At 37.3% G+C, this 17,598-nt stretch overlaps 1 protein-coding gene across 1 annotated transcript in view; it reads right to left on the reverse strand.

The window, feature by feature from the left end:
- LOC119783684 (collagen alpha-1(XI) chain-like) overlaps nt 1-17,598 on the reverse strand; it is a 74,029-nt gene that overhangs the window by 24,977 nt on the left and 31,454 nt on the right. The window contains exons 7-27 of the mRNA XM_038285313.1: nt 15,155-15,265; nt 14,906-15,037; nt 14,769-14,816; nt 11,014-11,055; nt 10,787-10,849; nt 10,625-10,699; nt 10,073-10,156; nt 9,924-9,980; nt 6,121-6,174; nt 6,001-6,054; nt 5,786-5,839; nt 5,639-5,692; nt 5,511-5,564; nt 5,379-5,423; nt 2,888-2,941; nt 2,184-2,228; nt 2,056-2,109; nt 1,934-1,978; nt 1,806-1,859; nt 1,670-1,714; nt 1,531-1,584 (exon numbers count right to left, since the gene is read on the reverse strand). Of these exons, the coding sequence (XP_038141241.1) occupies nt 1,531-1,584; nt 1,670-1,714; nt 1,806-1,859; nt 1,934-1,978; nt 2,056-2,109; nt 2,184-2,228; nt 2,888-2,941; nt 5,379-5,423; nt 5,511-5,564; nt 5,639-5,692; nt 5,786-5,839; nt 6,001-6,054; nt 6,121-6,174; nt 9,924-9,980; nt 10,073-10,156; nt 10,625-10,699; nt 10,787-10,849; nt 11,014-11,055; nt 14,769-14,816; nt 14,906-15,037; nt 15,155-15,265 (1,278 nt within the window). The remainder of the gene's footprint in view (nt 1-1,530; nt 1,585-1,669; nt 1,715-1,805; nt 1,860-1,933; nt 1,979-2,055; nt 2,110-2,183; nt 2,229-2,887; nt 2,942-5,378; nt 5,424-5,510; nt 5,565-5,638; nt 5,693-5,785; nt 5,840-6,000; nt 6,055-6,120; nt 6,175-9,923; nt 9,981-10,072; nt 10,157-10,624; nt 10,700-10,786; nt 10,850-11,013; nt 11,056-14,768; nt 14,817-14,905; nt 15,038-15,154; nt 15,266-17,598) is intronic.

Below are 17,598 nucleotides of genomic sequence, written 5' to 3' on the forward strand. Positions count from 1 at the left end.
CAATGTTTCTCACATAATAACCCAAGACTTTGATGGGTTTTATTAGGATTTAATATGATTAATCAACACAAATGGCTGAAAGTTTAAAGTTAAAGGATTGTTCCATTCCCTGCTGAAAACAAAAAAGGAATATTCACAAGGTATTGCTGCTGTCATTCATGTCCCACCACATAATTCCAGTGTTTTTTTAGTTATAGTTCAGGGTATCATCTTTGTTCTTATCTCATCAGAGGAACATCATTCATACATGTATGTTTGCTGTGACATTTCTGTGACAAACTGCCATAAATACCTTTAAGAGTTGTGTTTTAAAAATGGTTTCCTCTAGCAAGTCTTGGCAGGTAAGTGATTAAAGTAAAAAGAGGGAGAGTGGCACCTAACACCATGGGCATCTCCTCTTTCGGGGGCATCAAGAGCATTGTGTTACGCAGCATCACTGTGTGGTACTGGGACAGCACTGAGCCTCATTAAAATGGTTAATTAATTCACTGTATTTATCTACATCATTGCATTGTGTTATTTCAGTAAATTTACTTTCTTTTAGTATTTATGGGAAATATTTTGTTCTTTGCATCATGACTCATTGAGGATTAGCATTTTGTCTCTATGTCTCACTGCAAAACTGATTAAGTTGAACTAAATGAAATGTTATCTAAACACCATAGATTGTAAAGTGAAGCTATAAAGTTGTTTAGAAATAGAAACAACAAAAACTGAAGATAACCAAATACACATATACCTAGCTAAATAAAAGCAACTAAAAGAAATTATCTGCAAAGATCTTAAGAAAAAGCACAGTTGGAAAAGAATGTCTTCAGCTGCCAATGTAAAAACCAAAGAAGTCACTGTTCAGTGTGCAAAACTATCATCCCCTCTAGTTTACACTTGGTCAGACCTCAAGTACATTTTGGCTTGAGTATCTGCAGACTGGCGTTGGAAAATAAGACTTTTACAATAAAGTTGAGCCTGGATTTTGAAGTCCTGCATTCATAACAGTTTTGCCAAAAGGCGGTGACTCTATTCTAGAGGAGGTATTTATTTCAAAGTCATGAAATAAATACCTCCTTGTATTTTTTTGTCTGATCTGTCATATTATGCGTACAATTATGTCTAGGTAGATTTACAGTCATGTCATTCTTTTTTCGTTTATGGGTGATGGATCTCTGAGTTGTTTAAAGATTATGGCACTGTTTGGAAGTCCTGTTAAAGATTTTTTCCACAACTATTATTTGTGATTCTTGATCCTATAGCGATGCTGTTTGTTCAGTACTTTTCTGAGAAACTCTTGAGACTTTGATAGAACAGCGGATATTATACAGAAAGTTTTAATTCCAGAGTGGCTGACTCTATTTATCAGTTAGTGCATTTTATTTGGGATGTAAAAAGAAATGCATGTCTGCTTTTCTGATTTTTATTTGTAAGAATGATGAAATATGAAAAAGAATTTAAGATATTTTAATGCTTCTGCAAATCCCTGTAAACCTGTCTGTAAAGAAAAAAGTAGAACATTTTCCATTTTACAATTCCTACCTTTACTCCACGTTGTCCAGGGTATCCAACAGGTCCTTGCACTCCTGGAGGACCCTAGCATCAATCACACAAATTTTAAAAAAATCTACACTCCAAACAGCTATAACATAAAACTACAAACAAGTATACAGAGCCTTACTGGCAATCCCTTTTCACCCGGGGAGCCCTCTCTGCCAGGATGACCCTGTAGACAAGCATATTTATTATGGTGGGAGTAGAGCTTCAGGAATGCATCTATGATCTGATGAAGTATAGAACCTGAAACATGTACATACTGGAGGCCCGTCGTTTCCAGGTAAGCCCTGCATCCCTTTCTTCCCTTGGGGTCCCTGCAAGAGAAAGCGATGAATTAATCCACCAAGAAATCCAATCCTAAAGAAATCACCAGCTAAGACTCACTTACCTTTTCTCCTGGCAGTCCTACTAACCCCTGAGGGCCAGGAAAACCCTGCAAATGCAATCTGATTAAATTTTAGATCGATTTTCTGTAATCTACTTTAAGCATGTTTTCCTTTGGGCTCATACAATGATTCCAGGGTTGCCTTGCTGTCCAGGTGCTCCAATTTCACCTGGTGGTCCCTGTTACAGGAAAAAAAAAATATGTCAGGCAGTGAACTTATCAAGCACCCTCAGGGTATCTTTATCATACTCACTATGTTGCCCTTTGAACCTTGCATCCCGTCAATTCCACGAATGCCCTATGAGCAGAGACAGGTTGACATTTAAACACAAACTGACATTTTTTTCTGTATCCAAAATTGCATATGGCATATTTTCTGATAATTGGGCTTAAATGCAACAGTTTTGTTGCATCGCCTATTATTTTTTTATTAAATCATTTTAAAGCTATGCTAGGAACTGAATTAAAATAAGAAGATCTTAAGCCATTTATGGCTCAATCAACCAGCATCCAGAACGACTGTGTAAAATACACAAAGGAAACCCGTGTCTCTGATGCTGAGCAGTGTTTATTCATGTCTGTACAAGCATGTTACAAACTGCTAAGGAGAGCGCTTCAGGCGAGTCAGTCATTTTCTCAGATAAGATAAGAAATGCATAATTCACTGTTCAATAACTGTGATTAGAAGGTTGACACCAGAAATGAATACTCCTGTCAGCAGAGAATCATTGTATCTAATCCAATCCAATCTACTTTATTTATGTAGCACATTTAACAAGAAAATGTTTTCAATGTGCTGTACATAAAAACACACAGAAAGGAGTAAGACTTTAAAATGAATAAATGCGTGAATTGTAGCTACATATGCAATTCCAACAACAAAGTCAATGTAGTTCAGAGTGTGTGAATGGCTTGTGTAGCTCTAACTCAGTTGGTATAGAAATAGTTTACACTTACCGGCAACCCTTGGTTTCCAGGGCGACCTCTGGGGCCATTCAGACCTCTGGAACCCTTGAAATAGACATAAATGTGGATAAGTTAAAGGGAAGTCCATTAAGGAGACATAATTTAAGTGAGAAACCTAATAAGTGAGAAAATAATCTGCTTATTTGGGCTTTTTCCATTTGTCTCTGTGGGTCACTTTTATGTGTAAGATACAGAATGTAGAACTATCAAATTCTTCATCTAAACCTAATCTTTTTCCACCAGGTTTATTTAAAATGCAGTTGAAATAGTCAAGACTTTGGCTTAATGATTTATGACAATTTATGTCTTTGTTTTCAGAGCAGTTACAGATAAATGTTGGTGGGGTTTTTGGAATGGAAGCAATAAACTTGCCTTTTACATAGCTGAATAAAACAAAATCCAAATGTATCTTTAAACCCTGTTGATGTGAACAGTGTGCGTGCACATATTGGGTCAAACGTGCAATATATATTTCTATATATATTTCCTAATTTATAAAGCACCCAGAGGTATTTTATTTTGCGTATTATAAATTATTTCTTGATCAATCCCAAGTACTGGAAGGACCAAAGGTTAAATCCAAATCACACATATAATGTATTCAACATGAAGTTGAAGTCTTTAAAAAATATATCTTATAATTTTTTTGTCGCTTGTGGTCAACATTTAGTGTATTTAACATTTGAGCCTTTGCACAGCTTGTAAAACTGAATATGTGATGTTTATTATTATGCTTATTAAAAAAAAACTCTGATTTCCCTTATTTTATGATATACAAAATAATATAATATATTAAATATCCAACTAAATGAGACTTTACTTGCTGCTGAATCTTTCTCTGTGTTTTTGTGACATTACAAGCTCTGTGCTGCAACAGCTGAATGTTGGTGTTTACTGAACCAGGTGCTTCAGCATCAGAAGCTGGTAAGTTAATGGATGCATGCTAAAGTACTACCAGCAGATGGTGATGGTGTACAGCAATAGTAATGTCTGCTGATCACGCTTTATTCAAAAACTCACTTGAGACTCAAATAAAGACTAATTAAATGGTATGAGGATGAACCCTTGGAGCATATTGCTTTAGTAACCTGAGCATATGGTTTTTGGTGTACGTTACTGGGCACCTGGCCTCTAACACAAAGCTTCCTGACAGAAGATAACCTAGGGAGAGAATTGTGGACCTGTTAATCCTTGAGGAAAGAATCAGAATCAGAATGAAACACACTTTAATAATCCTAGAGGGAAATGACATTTGTTACACGCTCCAGATATACAAAATTTTTTTTACATATATACACAATCCAAACAAAATAGTATAAATATAAATAAATAAATACATATATAACTGTATATATACATATATGTATATATATATATATACATATGTATAACTATATATCCAAATAAAGTGATAGTGACGTTGGGAAAAAACAGTGCACAGAATGAATAAATGTCAATTACAGAGGGGGGTGTCTGATTCACTGAGTGAGGCGTTGTAGAGATTGATAAACACAGGCAGGACTGATTTCCTGTGGCGCTCTGTGGTGCATCTGGGTCATAGGTAATTTCAAGGAATATTTCGAAATATTCCATTATTAAACTGTAAATAAAGCATATGTGTTCCAAATGCATTTTTGGTGAAATGTTAGATTCAATCCCAAAACCATAGCAACAGAACTTTTGAAAAGTCTGACTGTAGATGGTGAGACTGTCTAATCATCCAGAGTAAAATTAGCCCTGTAATGACATGGGCTGAAAGGCCACTCAACCATGAAGAAGCTTTTTCTTAGCAAAGCCAGAAGATGTTGATTGTCCTGTTATTTGATGAACCTTAAGTGTTTATATTGACCATTATTACTTTGGATGAAGTAGAACTTTGGAATCCTGATAAATCTATCCCGGCTCTGATGTATGGGAGAGGCAGCATTACGATGTGTAGATACATTTTAATATGAGGGGATGTTATGATCTGAATCCTATTCAAAATCTAAAGCCATAACTAAAAAGAATCATGCTAGTCTACCAACTGGACTCAGTTACATTGTTTTTATTTTCTTGAGGAATAGACCAACAGTTGTTCCTGGTACTAAGAAAAAGTGTCCAAAAAACAATCCTTTTTGAATCCTTTTGGTTGCTTGCACATTCGCCACAGCCAGTCACTATCACTTGATCAAAAACTTTTTCAAAGTCTTCACACCAGATGCCATTCCTGATGCAGCTTAGTTTATGATCCGTCTGCATCACGGTCAAAGATTTTGACTACATTAAAATGTACAAAGTAATGGCGTAACCATCCTGATTCCTATATTTTATAATCTTTCAATGAGGAACCTGCAACAGAACTGCTGTTGTTTTCTTAAGCTGGAATTTTCATTTAATTGTTTAATTCATTTAATAATAAGAGAAAAAAATGTACTAGCTGAAAGTATAAACTCTTAAGTTGTTGATATAAACATAAATATGTTTCTCTTTAAACACTCACAGGATCACCTGGTTGTCCTCTTGGCCCCGGTGGCCCCTGGGAGCCCTATAAATACACAGATGAACAAAATCAAATAAGTCCTCACATAAAATCCTTTCCATTGTTATAAATACCTATGCCATGATACCTTACCTTTTCTCCCAGCTCTCCTGGGGGGCCTACAGGTCCTGGCTTCCCCCTATCTCCCTAAAAAGATATTACGGGTAGATGATTGAATTGCAGGCTTGACATCCCTCATTCATTCCTGGTTATTTCTGTACCTTGTGTCCTTTATTTCCTGGGAGACCAGGTAAGCCATCAAAGCCCCGATCTCCCTAGTAAAAAATGCACAACAACAGGAGTCAGACCATAATTCGTGAAAGCTGAACAGGCAGGAAAAGAAACGTGTGTCTGCGGCATTAGTTTACCTTTGCTCCTGTTTCTCCTATCGCACCACGAGCCCCATCTGAACCTCCCCGACCCTGATAATAAACACATAATCGAGTAATAAAAATATGACAGCAGATGATAAAACATTTGACACTAATTCAGTGGAATTAGTGTCAAATGTTTTAGTGTCTAACTCAGTGGAAGACGATTGCAATGATAAGAACAAAATTGGCAACAAGTTAAATATCCTCACCCGTTTTCCCGGTCTTCCATTCTGACCTGGAATACCCGGCAGTCCTGGAGGACCCTGAGAGAGAGAAAGGTGAGTGCATAACATGAGATAAAACACTAAAGGCTTCAAAGCTCATCTCACCATCGCTCCCATTTCACCACTGCTGCCTTTCAGCCCCGGGGGACCTGATGCACCCTGAGAGAAATAAATAAAAACACAAATAAATAAATTAGATTAAACTATCACAGCTATGCTAGACATGTTGTGTCTCAGAGCTATAAGATACATATGAACATGGAATAGAATATGAAACATAAACAATAGAGTAATGTTAGACTGATAAAACCCTGTTTTCAGACTATAGTCAGAGTCACTGTTTAGAACTCCCCAATAAAGGAACATTCTGTTACCCCCTGATTGTCCACATATCAAAGCAATCCTCTAGAAACACCAGCTCTGTTCATCCCGTGACCACACCAGTCTGCCCAAGGCGGACACTACTGAATGCCTGACTTGCTACCAAGAGACAATTCTCTTCTACATTTAATCCAAAGTTAGGTACTGTCTGCATCCCAAACATGGATGGTTCTGGACAAAGGCTAACATGGGCCAGTGCCCCTGTAGAATTTGTCATGGCTCGTGTTAATAAGACATGATTCTAAATCAATACTCATGATGATGGCATAAGGAATATTGGCCACTCCATATGTAGATCCTTTATGGAGCAGTGGGTAGCCTAAAGCACCTGGGACTAATGGTCTTGTTCAGGGACCCACAGTAGTCAACTGTGGTGTATAACTTGCATACTTGCAGCCCTCTCAGGTCTCCAGTGCTCTGCTCTAGTCACTGTGTCACTACTCAGGAATGGGCTGTGGCATTTTTAGCTTCAGGCATATTGAGGTAACATCACTTGGTCCTGAACCACCACTGTTCCCATAAAACCAATGTTCACAGCCAATGGCAACACAATCAGGCAACACTCATCTTTTTTTCTTTGTTCCTTTCTTTGTTTTTTCCTTTTTTCTTTCTTTTTTTCTTAGTTTTTTCCTTTTTTCTTTCTTTTTTCTTTGTTTTTTCCTTTTTTCTTTCTTTCTTTCTTTTTTTCTTTGTTTTTTCCTTTTTTCTTTCTTTCTTTCTTTCTTTCTTTCTTTGTTCTTTCTTTCTTTCTTTATTTATTTATTTATATATTTATTCCTTTCGCAGGAAAGACTGGAACTAGACATCCATTAGAAAATGAGTGAAATCGGCCAGGCCTTGGCAAATTATCATTTCACCTTTATTCAGGTAAAAAAATTATTTCTATCTAAGGGAAACCAGCTGACTGCATCGACTCATTGACTATTTCCAATCCCTCATACCAAGCGTGCATGTGGTGACAGTGGAGAGGAAAACTTCCTTTTATCAGGCAGAAACCTTCTGCAGCACCAGGCTCAGTGTGAGTGGCCATCTGCCAAGGCCGACTGGGGTTCAAGGGGACAGAGGCAAAAAATGACATTAATGAAATAAATTCTTTAACACTCAGGCCCTGGCAGTATACTTTGATGCTGTGGTTCTACTTCGATGAGTAACCTAGGAAAAGGATTAGAGTAGTCTTCCCCTGAGGCCCGGACAGTGACGGTGGAACAACCCAGAGGATGACTGGGACTGGATAGTCTGAGACTAAGGGAGGAGATGGGTGAAAGTTTGCTTCCGTCTAGGAGAGAAAAACTAAGCCAGGAGCTAAATGAAGAGAAACATGAAAGATGATTGGCCTTGGAGAAGGTGTAGCTCTGACTTGATTGGCTGAAGCTGAACAAGGGAAATTGCAGGTGGTTCAGGGGAAGCTGATAAGAGTATTCCAGATTGAATTTTTGCTTAAGCTTAATTTAACAAAATATTTAAAAACAAAAAAGTACACATGCTATTGTATGGTCTCCTGATTTCTTCCCATGATTGTATACTTTCACAATAATTACAAACTATATAGAAACTTACATATTTCTTTGCATGTATACATTTTAAAAGAACACAAAACATTTCAGTATTATCAAAACTATCCATGTTGACAACACTGTTTTCTCTAAGGTTAAACCCTAAAATTTTATTTTTACATTTATTCATATGATTTTACGGAAAAATAATACAGTATTGTGTTTTATATGATTTTATATTTGTTTTAGAATTTGAGCTTCTAATTTATTACAGTTCCTAAAGATTTCTGAAGGTATTTCAAAGCTTTTATAGGAATGTAGCTACATTACAACAGATTATGCCGAGTATACTGAATCAATGCGGAAAACCTAAATAAAAATCCAAGAGCTGAAAATCATCCGTGAATCATCGTTTGGTTGATCGTCTCATGAAAACATTTTATCAATTAGGTTTTTGAAAATCCCCTTGTTACTTTTAGGATACTGTTTGTTACCTTTACGTCTTCTATTATTTTCATATTTTGAGAGTGTTTTTATTCTTGTTAAAGACTCAATCATAGACCCAAAAGATCGTATATATGCATTTATTTATTTATTTATTCATAGTTCACTGGTATGTGATCCCTTGAGTTTGGGTGCCTTTTATGCATAAAAGAGATAACAGAAGTCAAAGCCAAGTTGATTTTAAAACAAGCAAACAAACAAAGCAGTTATCTGACTGCATAGGAATAATGTGCTGTAGCTGAGGAAAAGAAAGCAGCAGTAAAACTTTAAACAGCCTGAGGAATTGTTTGCCCAGACAAGCTGTTCCCAAACTTTCAGCTTCTGACCCACAGAATAACAGTGGAAGAGATTTATGATCCTGATAATCAATAGATTATACAAATATTTCCAATACGTCATTTAAATTTGGTAAAGGCTTCATCCTAAATCGCAACAGCAATTCAACTATGGATTTTATCTATATGCGAGTCATTTTATATGTCTTTTTTAACATGGAGCCTAGACGGAAGTTCAACTGAAGAACCTAATTACTCTCCTACATCCACCTACGACACAGTCAATCAGCTTTAAACCACACCTCCACGAAAGCCAATCAGCATCCAAAGCTCATCTTAAAAGGCCTCTGATGAGCACTTGTCTGCTCCTTTGCGCAGGCGGCGGATGCGCTGTGACTTTATTCAGATGACCCCATTTCAACCCACCTCCAGCCCCTCCTCCACCATCGTAGCTAAAACTTCATCAGAGTGTCATTCCTCCTTACTGCATTCCGCGTCTCATTCCAACCGGTCTGGTGGAAGACCGCCATGTTGAGCCTTGTCTGCCAGATGTTCCTTCCCCATAGGGAGTTTTCCTTCCACTGTCACTTCATGCTTGCTCATCATGGACAGGTTCTCTCAAACTGTGTTATCCAACTGGGCTTCATCTTACAGGTCCCTGAGTGAAGCTCTAGTATCAGCTCACGCAGTCCACTGGATCTCCCCATAAAGCTCAGCATACCATCTCGCTAACCAGCAGTCTACAGACTGACCAACTTCATCTATCTCCACTCCACCACCAGTTTCAGACCAGGGGGGAAACAGTCCTGTTTATTGCTCCTGTTCATGCATATCTATCAAAATTCAGCGCTATGTTTCCTGCTGAGGTCTGAGCACCAAGACCAAGTAATTGTATCAATAAATTTCTTCTAATTGTCTTTTCTCTTCATGTGGGCTTTTCAGATTAAAATGTATACCACACATAACCTTTTTCTGTGATCATTTTGCATGTTCCTTTGCTACCCCAACTAAGGGGCCCCCAAGTTTAAGAATCATTGGATCAGACTACATGTAAAAATCATAAATGCAGCTTCTTAAATAGAAAAGGGAGAGAAAATATAAAAAAAATTAAGAATGACATTAAAACAGTATTTTTAGATTTGAAATTATTTTTTTCTAACAATGTAAATCCATACAGTCACATGTGGTCTTATATATTTGTATGATGGATGTAAGCTACTGCAATAAAAGTTAAAATACATTCAGGATGACTCACCAGTGGTCCAGGTCTTCCTCTGAGACCCAGTGGCCCTGGAGGGCCCTTCATTGCCAGCTAGGGAAAAAAAGTTAACCTTTAATGAATCCTCATAAATGCCTGATTTAAATCATCTGAGATTATCAGAGCATAATAATATGCTTGTCTACCTTTGTCTGTTGCAGGATGGCCTGAGCCTGAGCCTCCTGTGCAGAAACAATAGCACCTGTCTTTGGGTCCCCACCAGACTGGAACTAAATAGCAGAGAAAAGTATTACTCAACACTCCTCCTAGTGGTCATTATTTTCTACTGGCAGCTAAGATTTCCATAAGAAGACACTGCCCACAGTGGAAGTACATGAAACAAGAAATATGAGATAAAATGGGAAAAAAAGAGAAGAAGTTGTCTCAACACAGGATTGCAACAGTTAGATTTAAGTACATCCAGAGCTACTAAACTTGGAAATCTTGGTAAAGGGTAGTTTAATTTAATTAGTATAATAAAATATTATACACCATTAAATCTGGTTAAATAGTGAATCATAGTTACTGCCTTTAAGAGGAACATCTACATTACGCTAACAGTCTCATGTTTCAGAAAAAATGCTGAAACTTTTCCATTCACCCTGAGGGACTTCTTTATTATGTAATAGCACTGCAGCCACAGCGGCTCAGCTGCACCTTGCAGAGCCTATAGGAGCACAGTAATATCTGTCTGTTACCGGTATCAGCATTATGTTTCCTGGAGGACCTGGGATCCCATCAGCACCATTAAGGCCCGGCCGCCCAGGAGGGCCCTTAAAGCAAAGACAGAGATAAGGGCAATTACACAGACACAATGGTATGTTCAGTCATTCATTGAGCAAACAGGCTACAGCACCAACCAGCTCTCCAGGGTCTCCTCGAGGGCCCACCGGTCCTGTGATTCCTGGAGGGCCTGGTTCTCCCTGCGGATCAAACATTCGGTGTAGAGAAAAATTGTTGTTTATCCTCGCAAACCTATCCTACATGTTCCTATGTTGTTGTAAAGTCTGAACCTGAAAAAAAAACACATGCTATACCTGAAGAAAAATGTGTTTCTACTTTAAGTATCACAGTTAACGTCACTAACCTCTGGTCCTGGAGGTCCATATGGTCCTGTAATCTGAGTTCCCTGTAAAACAAACACCAAAACAAAGGACTATAATTGTTTTAAAAGTTAACAGTTCCATTTACACATACTTTGCTGTAAAAAAAAAAAAAAAAAAAAAAAAAAAAAAGATTTCCTCCCACATATATGCTATTTTGACCTTGTAAATTGGATCACAATAACTCCTTTCCTGAAATGCCTCATCCGTTTTACACCTGGTATAAAACATGGCTTAATTTAAAAAATCTACTATTTTTTTTGACAGTCCTGACAATATATTTCCTATATGTTGTGGATCATCAGAATCCTTTTAAAAAAAATAGGCCAACAGTGTTTTTGGGGAATTTTCTTTTGGAGTCTGGATCTTTATGTATGGTTCACTAATGTCCTTAAAATGACTTTGTAACCTCTCCCAGACTGAAAGATATCAATTAATCTGTTATTGACTGATAATCTAATCAATTTATATGTTATGTTACGTAATGTGTTGTCTGCTAGGAGTGACATTTTTTTCTGTCAGGCTGATTTGAATAGCTTTGCCTCTGATCCAGTGGTGGAAAGTAACAAAGTACATTTACTTGATTACTCTACTTAAATACTTTTTTTGAGTATATTTACTTTACTTAAATCATTTTTGGGGGAGGGACTTATAACTTTCTACTCCACTACATTTCCATTAGGCTGCAGGTTACTTGTTCCTTTTTTTCTCGGCTTAGCTTTGTAATTAGCTGTTGATGTTTATCTTTCTTGAAATGCTATTTCAACATGCAAGAGATGGACTGAACTTGGAGACCACAGTCTCGGAGATTTGCATAACATTCCACAGACGTGAGACACTCAGGGTAGATATTCTTTATAGTTTATAAATTGTATTACGGCATTAGTTGCTGCCATGTGGCCAAGTTGTTTAGTAGGATGAGTTCTCAGAATCAGAGTTTCGGTTCCTTTTTGGTAATAGATTGTTAAACTTCTATCCCATCTTAAACTTCTATCTCATAGTGAAATTGTGAGGAGAATCAAGAAACTTCTGTTTTCTTTTTGGTTTGTTTTTACATAAGAACTAATAATCAAAATAGCTGTCCTAATTTTTTGTACCATTTTTAGACTGAAGTTCTTCACAGGTGGTGTAGGAGAATGGTTGTACACATCAATACATCAGTTGGTTTCTCAAAGTTACAAGGTTCTGTAAAATTACTCTGAGAATTATACAGAAATTTTCTTTGTACTGATATTAGAACATTTGATATGTAATTGAATGACTTTTAGAAGCATTTACTTTTGAATATATATTTTCAAAAATGAGTACTTCAATACTTTAACCTTAGTAGATGTTTGACTGAGTAACATTTACTTGTGCTTGAGTAAGATTTGACTATGAATATCAATACTTTCACTCAAGTACTACTGTTGAGTACTTTGTCCACCACTATAATAATTATTTTAAAATGATATTTTGGATTTGCTGTTTACTCCTGTCTGCCATCAAAATTTGCTCTCTTTCTGAAATATTTATGTGCGCTGAAGTGCAAACTTATATTTGTAAGAGAAAATATATTTTTTAAGTACCATAAAATCTAACAAGAAGCCTTTTTAGGATAGGATAGGTAAAATTATTGTTCTAGGTTTAAACAGTAATATGAGAGTATAAAACAAGCACATTTTAGAATAGGATCACTTTTATTTGGGAACTTAACAAATATGGTTAAAATGCATTGAGAGAAATATTTTATGGTTGATTGAGAGATTTTAAATAGCTGATACATGTTTTCTTGGCTTAATTTAGTGAAAAGAGTAGAGGCTCCGGAGCAAATGATCAACACCCAAAAGAAAATTATTTTTTACACTTATGCAAAAAACAAAATGTGCAAATACCAATAGCATTCCTTTTGATCAGTGATACAATTTAGCTGTATCATTCCTCCATATTTGCAAACCAATGTAATATTTATTTAAAAAGTAACATTTAGGAAAAAAAATTATTTTTGTTTAAAATAATTATCCTTAACATCCTAGAGAGCTCTCCCCCCCCCCCCCCCCCCCCCCCCCCCTTTAATGCTCCTCAAAATGCAAAGGACAAGCTTCCATCTAGTTGAAGCAGTTGTGTTGGCAAATAGCTAAAATCAAAATAGCTATTCATTTAAACCTGCTTTTATCTACAGCCGAGGAGGAAATCGTATATACACTATATTGCCAAAAGTATTTGCTCACCCATCCAAATTATTGGAATCAGGTGTTCCAATCACTTCCATGGCCACAGGTGTATAAATTCAAGCACCTAGGCATGCAGACTGTTTTTACAAACATTTGTGAAAGAATGGGTCGCTCTCAGGAGCTCAGTGAATTCCAGCGTGGAACTGTGATAGGATGCCACCTGTGCAACAAATCCAGTCGTGAAATTTCCTCGCTCCTAAATATTCCACAGTCAACTGTCAGCTGTATTATAAGAAAATGGAAGTGTTTGGGAACGACAGCAACTCAGCCACGAAGTGGTAGGCCACGTAAACTGACGGAGCGGGGTCAGCGGATGCTGACGCGCATAGTGCGAAGAGGTCGCCAACTTTCTGCAGAGTCAATCACTACAGACCTCCAAACTTCATGTGGCCTTCAGATTAGCTCAAGAACAGTGCGCAGAGAGCTTCATGGAATGGGTTTCCATGGTCGAGCAGCTGCATCCAAGCCATACATCACCAAGTGCAATGCAAAGCGTCGGATGCGGTGGTGTAAAGCACGCCGCCACTGGACTCTAGAGCAGTGGAGACGCGTTCTCTGGAGTGACGAATCGCGCTTCTCCATCTGGCAATCTGATGGACGGGTCTGGGTTTGGCGGTTGCCAGGAGAACGGTACTTGTCTGACTGCATTGTGCCAAGTGTAAAGTTTGGTGGAGGGGGGATTATGGTGTGGGGTTGTTTTTCAGGAGCTGGGCTTGGCCCCTTAGTTCCAGTGAAAGGAACTCTGAATGCTTCAGCATACCAAGACATTTTGGACAATTCCATGCTCCCAACTTTGTGGGAACAGTTTGGAGCTGGCCCCTTCCTCTTCCAACATGACTGTGCACCAGTGCACAAAGCAAGGTCCATAAAGACATGGATGACAGAGTCTGGTGTGGATGAACTTGACTGGCCTGCACAGAGTCCTGACCTCAACCCGATAGAACACCTTTGGGATGAATTAGAGCGGAGACTGAGAGCCAGGCCTTCTCGTCCAACATCAGTGTGCGACCTCACAAATGCGCTTCTGGAAGAATGGTCAAAAATTCCCATAAACACACTCCTAAACCTTGTGGACAGCCTTCCCAGAAGAGTTGAAGCTGTTCTAGCTGCAAAGGGTGGACCGACGTCATATTGAACCCTATGGATTAGGAACGGGATGTCACTTAAGCTCATATGTGAGTCAAGGCAGGTGAGCAAATACTTTTGGCAATATAGTGTATATCCACTGGTAAACTATGTGAACAAAACATAGGACTTGTTAAAAGTATAAAAAAGTGCTTCTTTTCGGTTGTTATCAGCTCAAAGAAATTATTATTGTTACACTACTGGAATACTGAGGTCGGGTAATAGCAAGGTACAAACGTATACATCATTAGAATACAGTCTGATGGTTTAATTAATGGGTTTGTGGCAAATGTATGTAAAATGTCTAAAAATGTATCTGACATTTACAAGCCTAATTTAGTTTATAGACATTATGTTTAGTGTTGTTGTAAATCCCATTATGTGTGTGTGTGACTCCTTACCAGACCCAAATAACCCGGCTCTCCCTTCTGTCCTTTCTCTGGTAAGTTCTGATGTAAAATATATTCCAGAGATCATTATTGTTTAGAATTGCTTTTGACATCATTTAAATCTAAATAAATGAAACCTTTCACACCACCTGAGTGTTAAGCAAGTACTCCCGTTCTCTCTCCGCAGGTCCGTAGCGATCGTCGTATTCTTCATCATACTCCTCATACTCATTTACATGGTAGTAGTTTGTTGTGTTGTCATAGTCCTCGTACTCTATAAACTGAATAACACACATTTACAGGCTTTTAAATCATGAAGGGCAAAGAAAAGTAGAGGGATTATGTAAAGGGACAGAAACTAAATTGATTGGTCATTGTTTCCTCCCACTAAGTCTCACCTCATACTCAGTTACATTAGGACCTGAAGTCACAGTGGACACTGATATGTCATCATAGAAAACGCTGTAGTCAAACTCTTCCACTATGCGTTTCTTAGGTGTTCCTTCTTCCTAAAGACCAGAAAAAAAGGATAAAAACAGGGGACAAAAAACCTGAATGAATTAATAATCTGTCAAACTGTTAACAGGAAAGGCAAGTATGTTAATAAGCATGACATCAAAGCATACACTGCAAAAACATTCTGAAAATGAGAAAAAAATATTCTTCAAATAAGTATATTTAACCTTCATTTGAGTAGGAAAATAAGGTAATCTGCCAATGGAATGAGCATTTTTACCCTTGAAATAAAAACATTAGATGATATGCACTTGAAATAAGAGACCGCAGTTGTGTTTTCTTATTTTAAATGTAAAAGTTTCTCACTAACCTGCTCAATTCAAGTAAAAATGCACTTAATTTAAGAAAAAATGTCTTACTTAGATATACATTTTTTGCAGTGTATGCATGTTAAGAATTATTGCTCCAAAAAACAAAACATCTGTAGATGTTTCACAAATGGTTCTTTGTCATTAAATTAGAAAAGTCTTCAAATAATTGTTCTGCACTTTTACCCATGATAAATGGCTGCAGTAGGGACATATTTTAGTATTTAAGTCAAGATAGGTTTAGCTAAAGTTGCCATCTTATTATGATCCTTCACAAGCTTTAGCTTGAAAAGAGCTTAAAGGGCCAAATGAAATGTCATGCAAAATGTTACTTTAGAAAGGGTTTTAGCTGCTGCTATACAGTAATGCAGCTTTTGAATTCCTAAGTGAAGTACAAATAATGCTATGAAAGAAAGTAAAAACATCGTGATTACTGCAAGGATTGATAAGGTTGGCGGGAAAAATAGAGCGCTATGTGCATCAGGGGGACAATGTTGTTTAGATCTAGAGCAGAAATTGCACATTGAATGGATACCTATAGAAAATTGGGGAGTTTTGTTGTTGAACAATTTTCAGTCATATGCATCCATTTACCACGCAGGTCAATGCCCCACACGCCAGGTTTGTCACATAGTGCTTTTAAATCTCACCATTTGATGCACGTCTGTCAGGTCTCTGTCAGGTTAAGCCCGTACAGGCCATTTCATACTGTAATTAGGGAAAACTGGTTTGCAACATTTTTTTAAATTTTCTCTCAAATACTCCAAACACCCAAAATTAACAAAGACAGCATGACTTATTAAGATAGTCTTGACATACCAAAGCTAGTTTTGAAACAGAACAATAGATTAAAAAAATTATTTTTAAGAGCCGAGGCATCTTGAATACTTATTTTATCCCAGTCTCCATTCTCCCCTGCTCTTAAAAACATTTCTCCACACTCTCCTCACAGTGGTTAAATCACCTTTTATGTCTTCATCTAATGATATGAACTTTATGTAAATGATTTTGAGATTACCATATTACCATGGTGTTATGCACTGATACCAAAGCTAAGCATTCCAGACAATACATGACACTCTCTTGCAACTTTTGATAGCCGACATTTTGTTTTTTGTTTTTTTTTGGACAGAACATAAAAAACACTGTATAACTTTCAGCCACTAGGGGAGCTAGACCTTTGACCTTCAGGGTTAGCTGCCCTAAAAGCAACTAGTAACTGCATTGCTGCAAAACTTTCCCTCCATGTTTTATAATCCAATAGAAGACCACTATTGAGTAGTCATGGAGTTATTTTTAAAAATGAGGCCACGTTAAATCCTACATCTAAGAACCATAAATATGCCTGATCACGTACATTTCATATCTGTTTTGTTGACTATCAGCATCTTAAGCATAGGTAGCTCTTATATTTAAGGGGAGCCCAGACAGTCGTAAAGCAGTGTTCTGGGTCACATGAATCATTCACAGATGGATCCGACCCTCTCAAGTTACATAGGCGCATCTTAAAGGAGTCAAGCCTGCACATAGCATGCTCATGTTGCCCTGAAATATCATAATTTAATATACTTAGGTCAAGAGTTACACAGTGTTAATTTGAATTTAACCATTTTGAGCTATATGTCAAAAGTATAGACAAAATAATGTTGTAAAAATAATTAAATATGCCGTTAAATCACTGTTCTCTTAAATTTGACCATTGATTCCTTTTGTAAAATACAGTTCTGGCAAGGCCTCAGAGAAAAAGCTAAGCCAAATTAAAAGTGTGTGTGGAGTTGTAAGCCAGATGGGGAATAAAACAGCAACAGAAGGAAGTGATCTCAAACTTTTCATAGAAGCGGGAGCATTGATCCACAGCAACGAAACACTGAAGCCACATCATCTTTCTTTGATTATAGTCAAAGCCAGTAGTATAAAAAATAAAAGATATTTTAGAAAATGTAATCTCTGAGATGCACCCGGCTATTTGCAAAGTACACCAGTAGCATCTTAATTCTACCATTTGAATGAAGGAAACA

The sequence above is a fragment of the Cyprinodon tularosa genome, unplaced genomic scaffold (assembly GCF_016077235.1).
Source record: "Cyprinodon tularosa strain WSP-4 unplaced genomic scaffold, ASM1607723v1 ctg21, whole genome shotgun sequence".
NCBI lineage: Eukaryota > Metazoa > Chordata > Actinopteri > Cyprinodontiformes > Cyprinodontidae > Cyprinodon > Cyprinodon tularosa.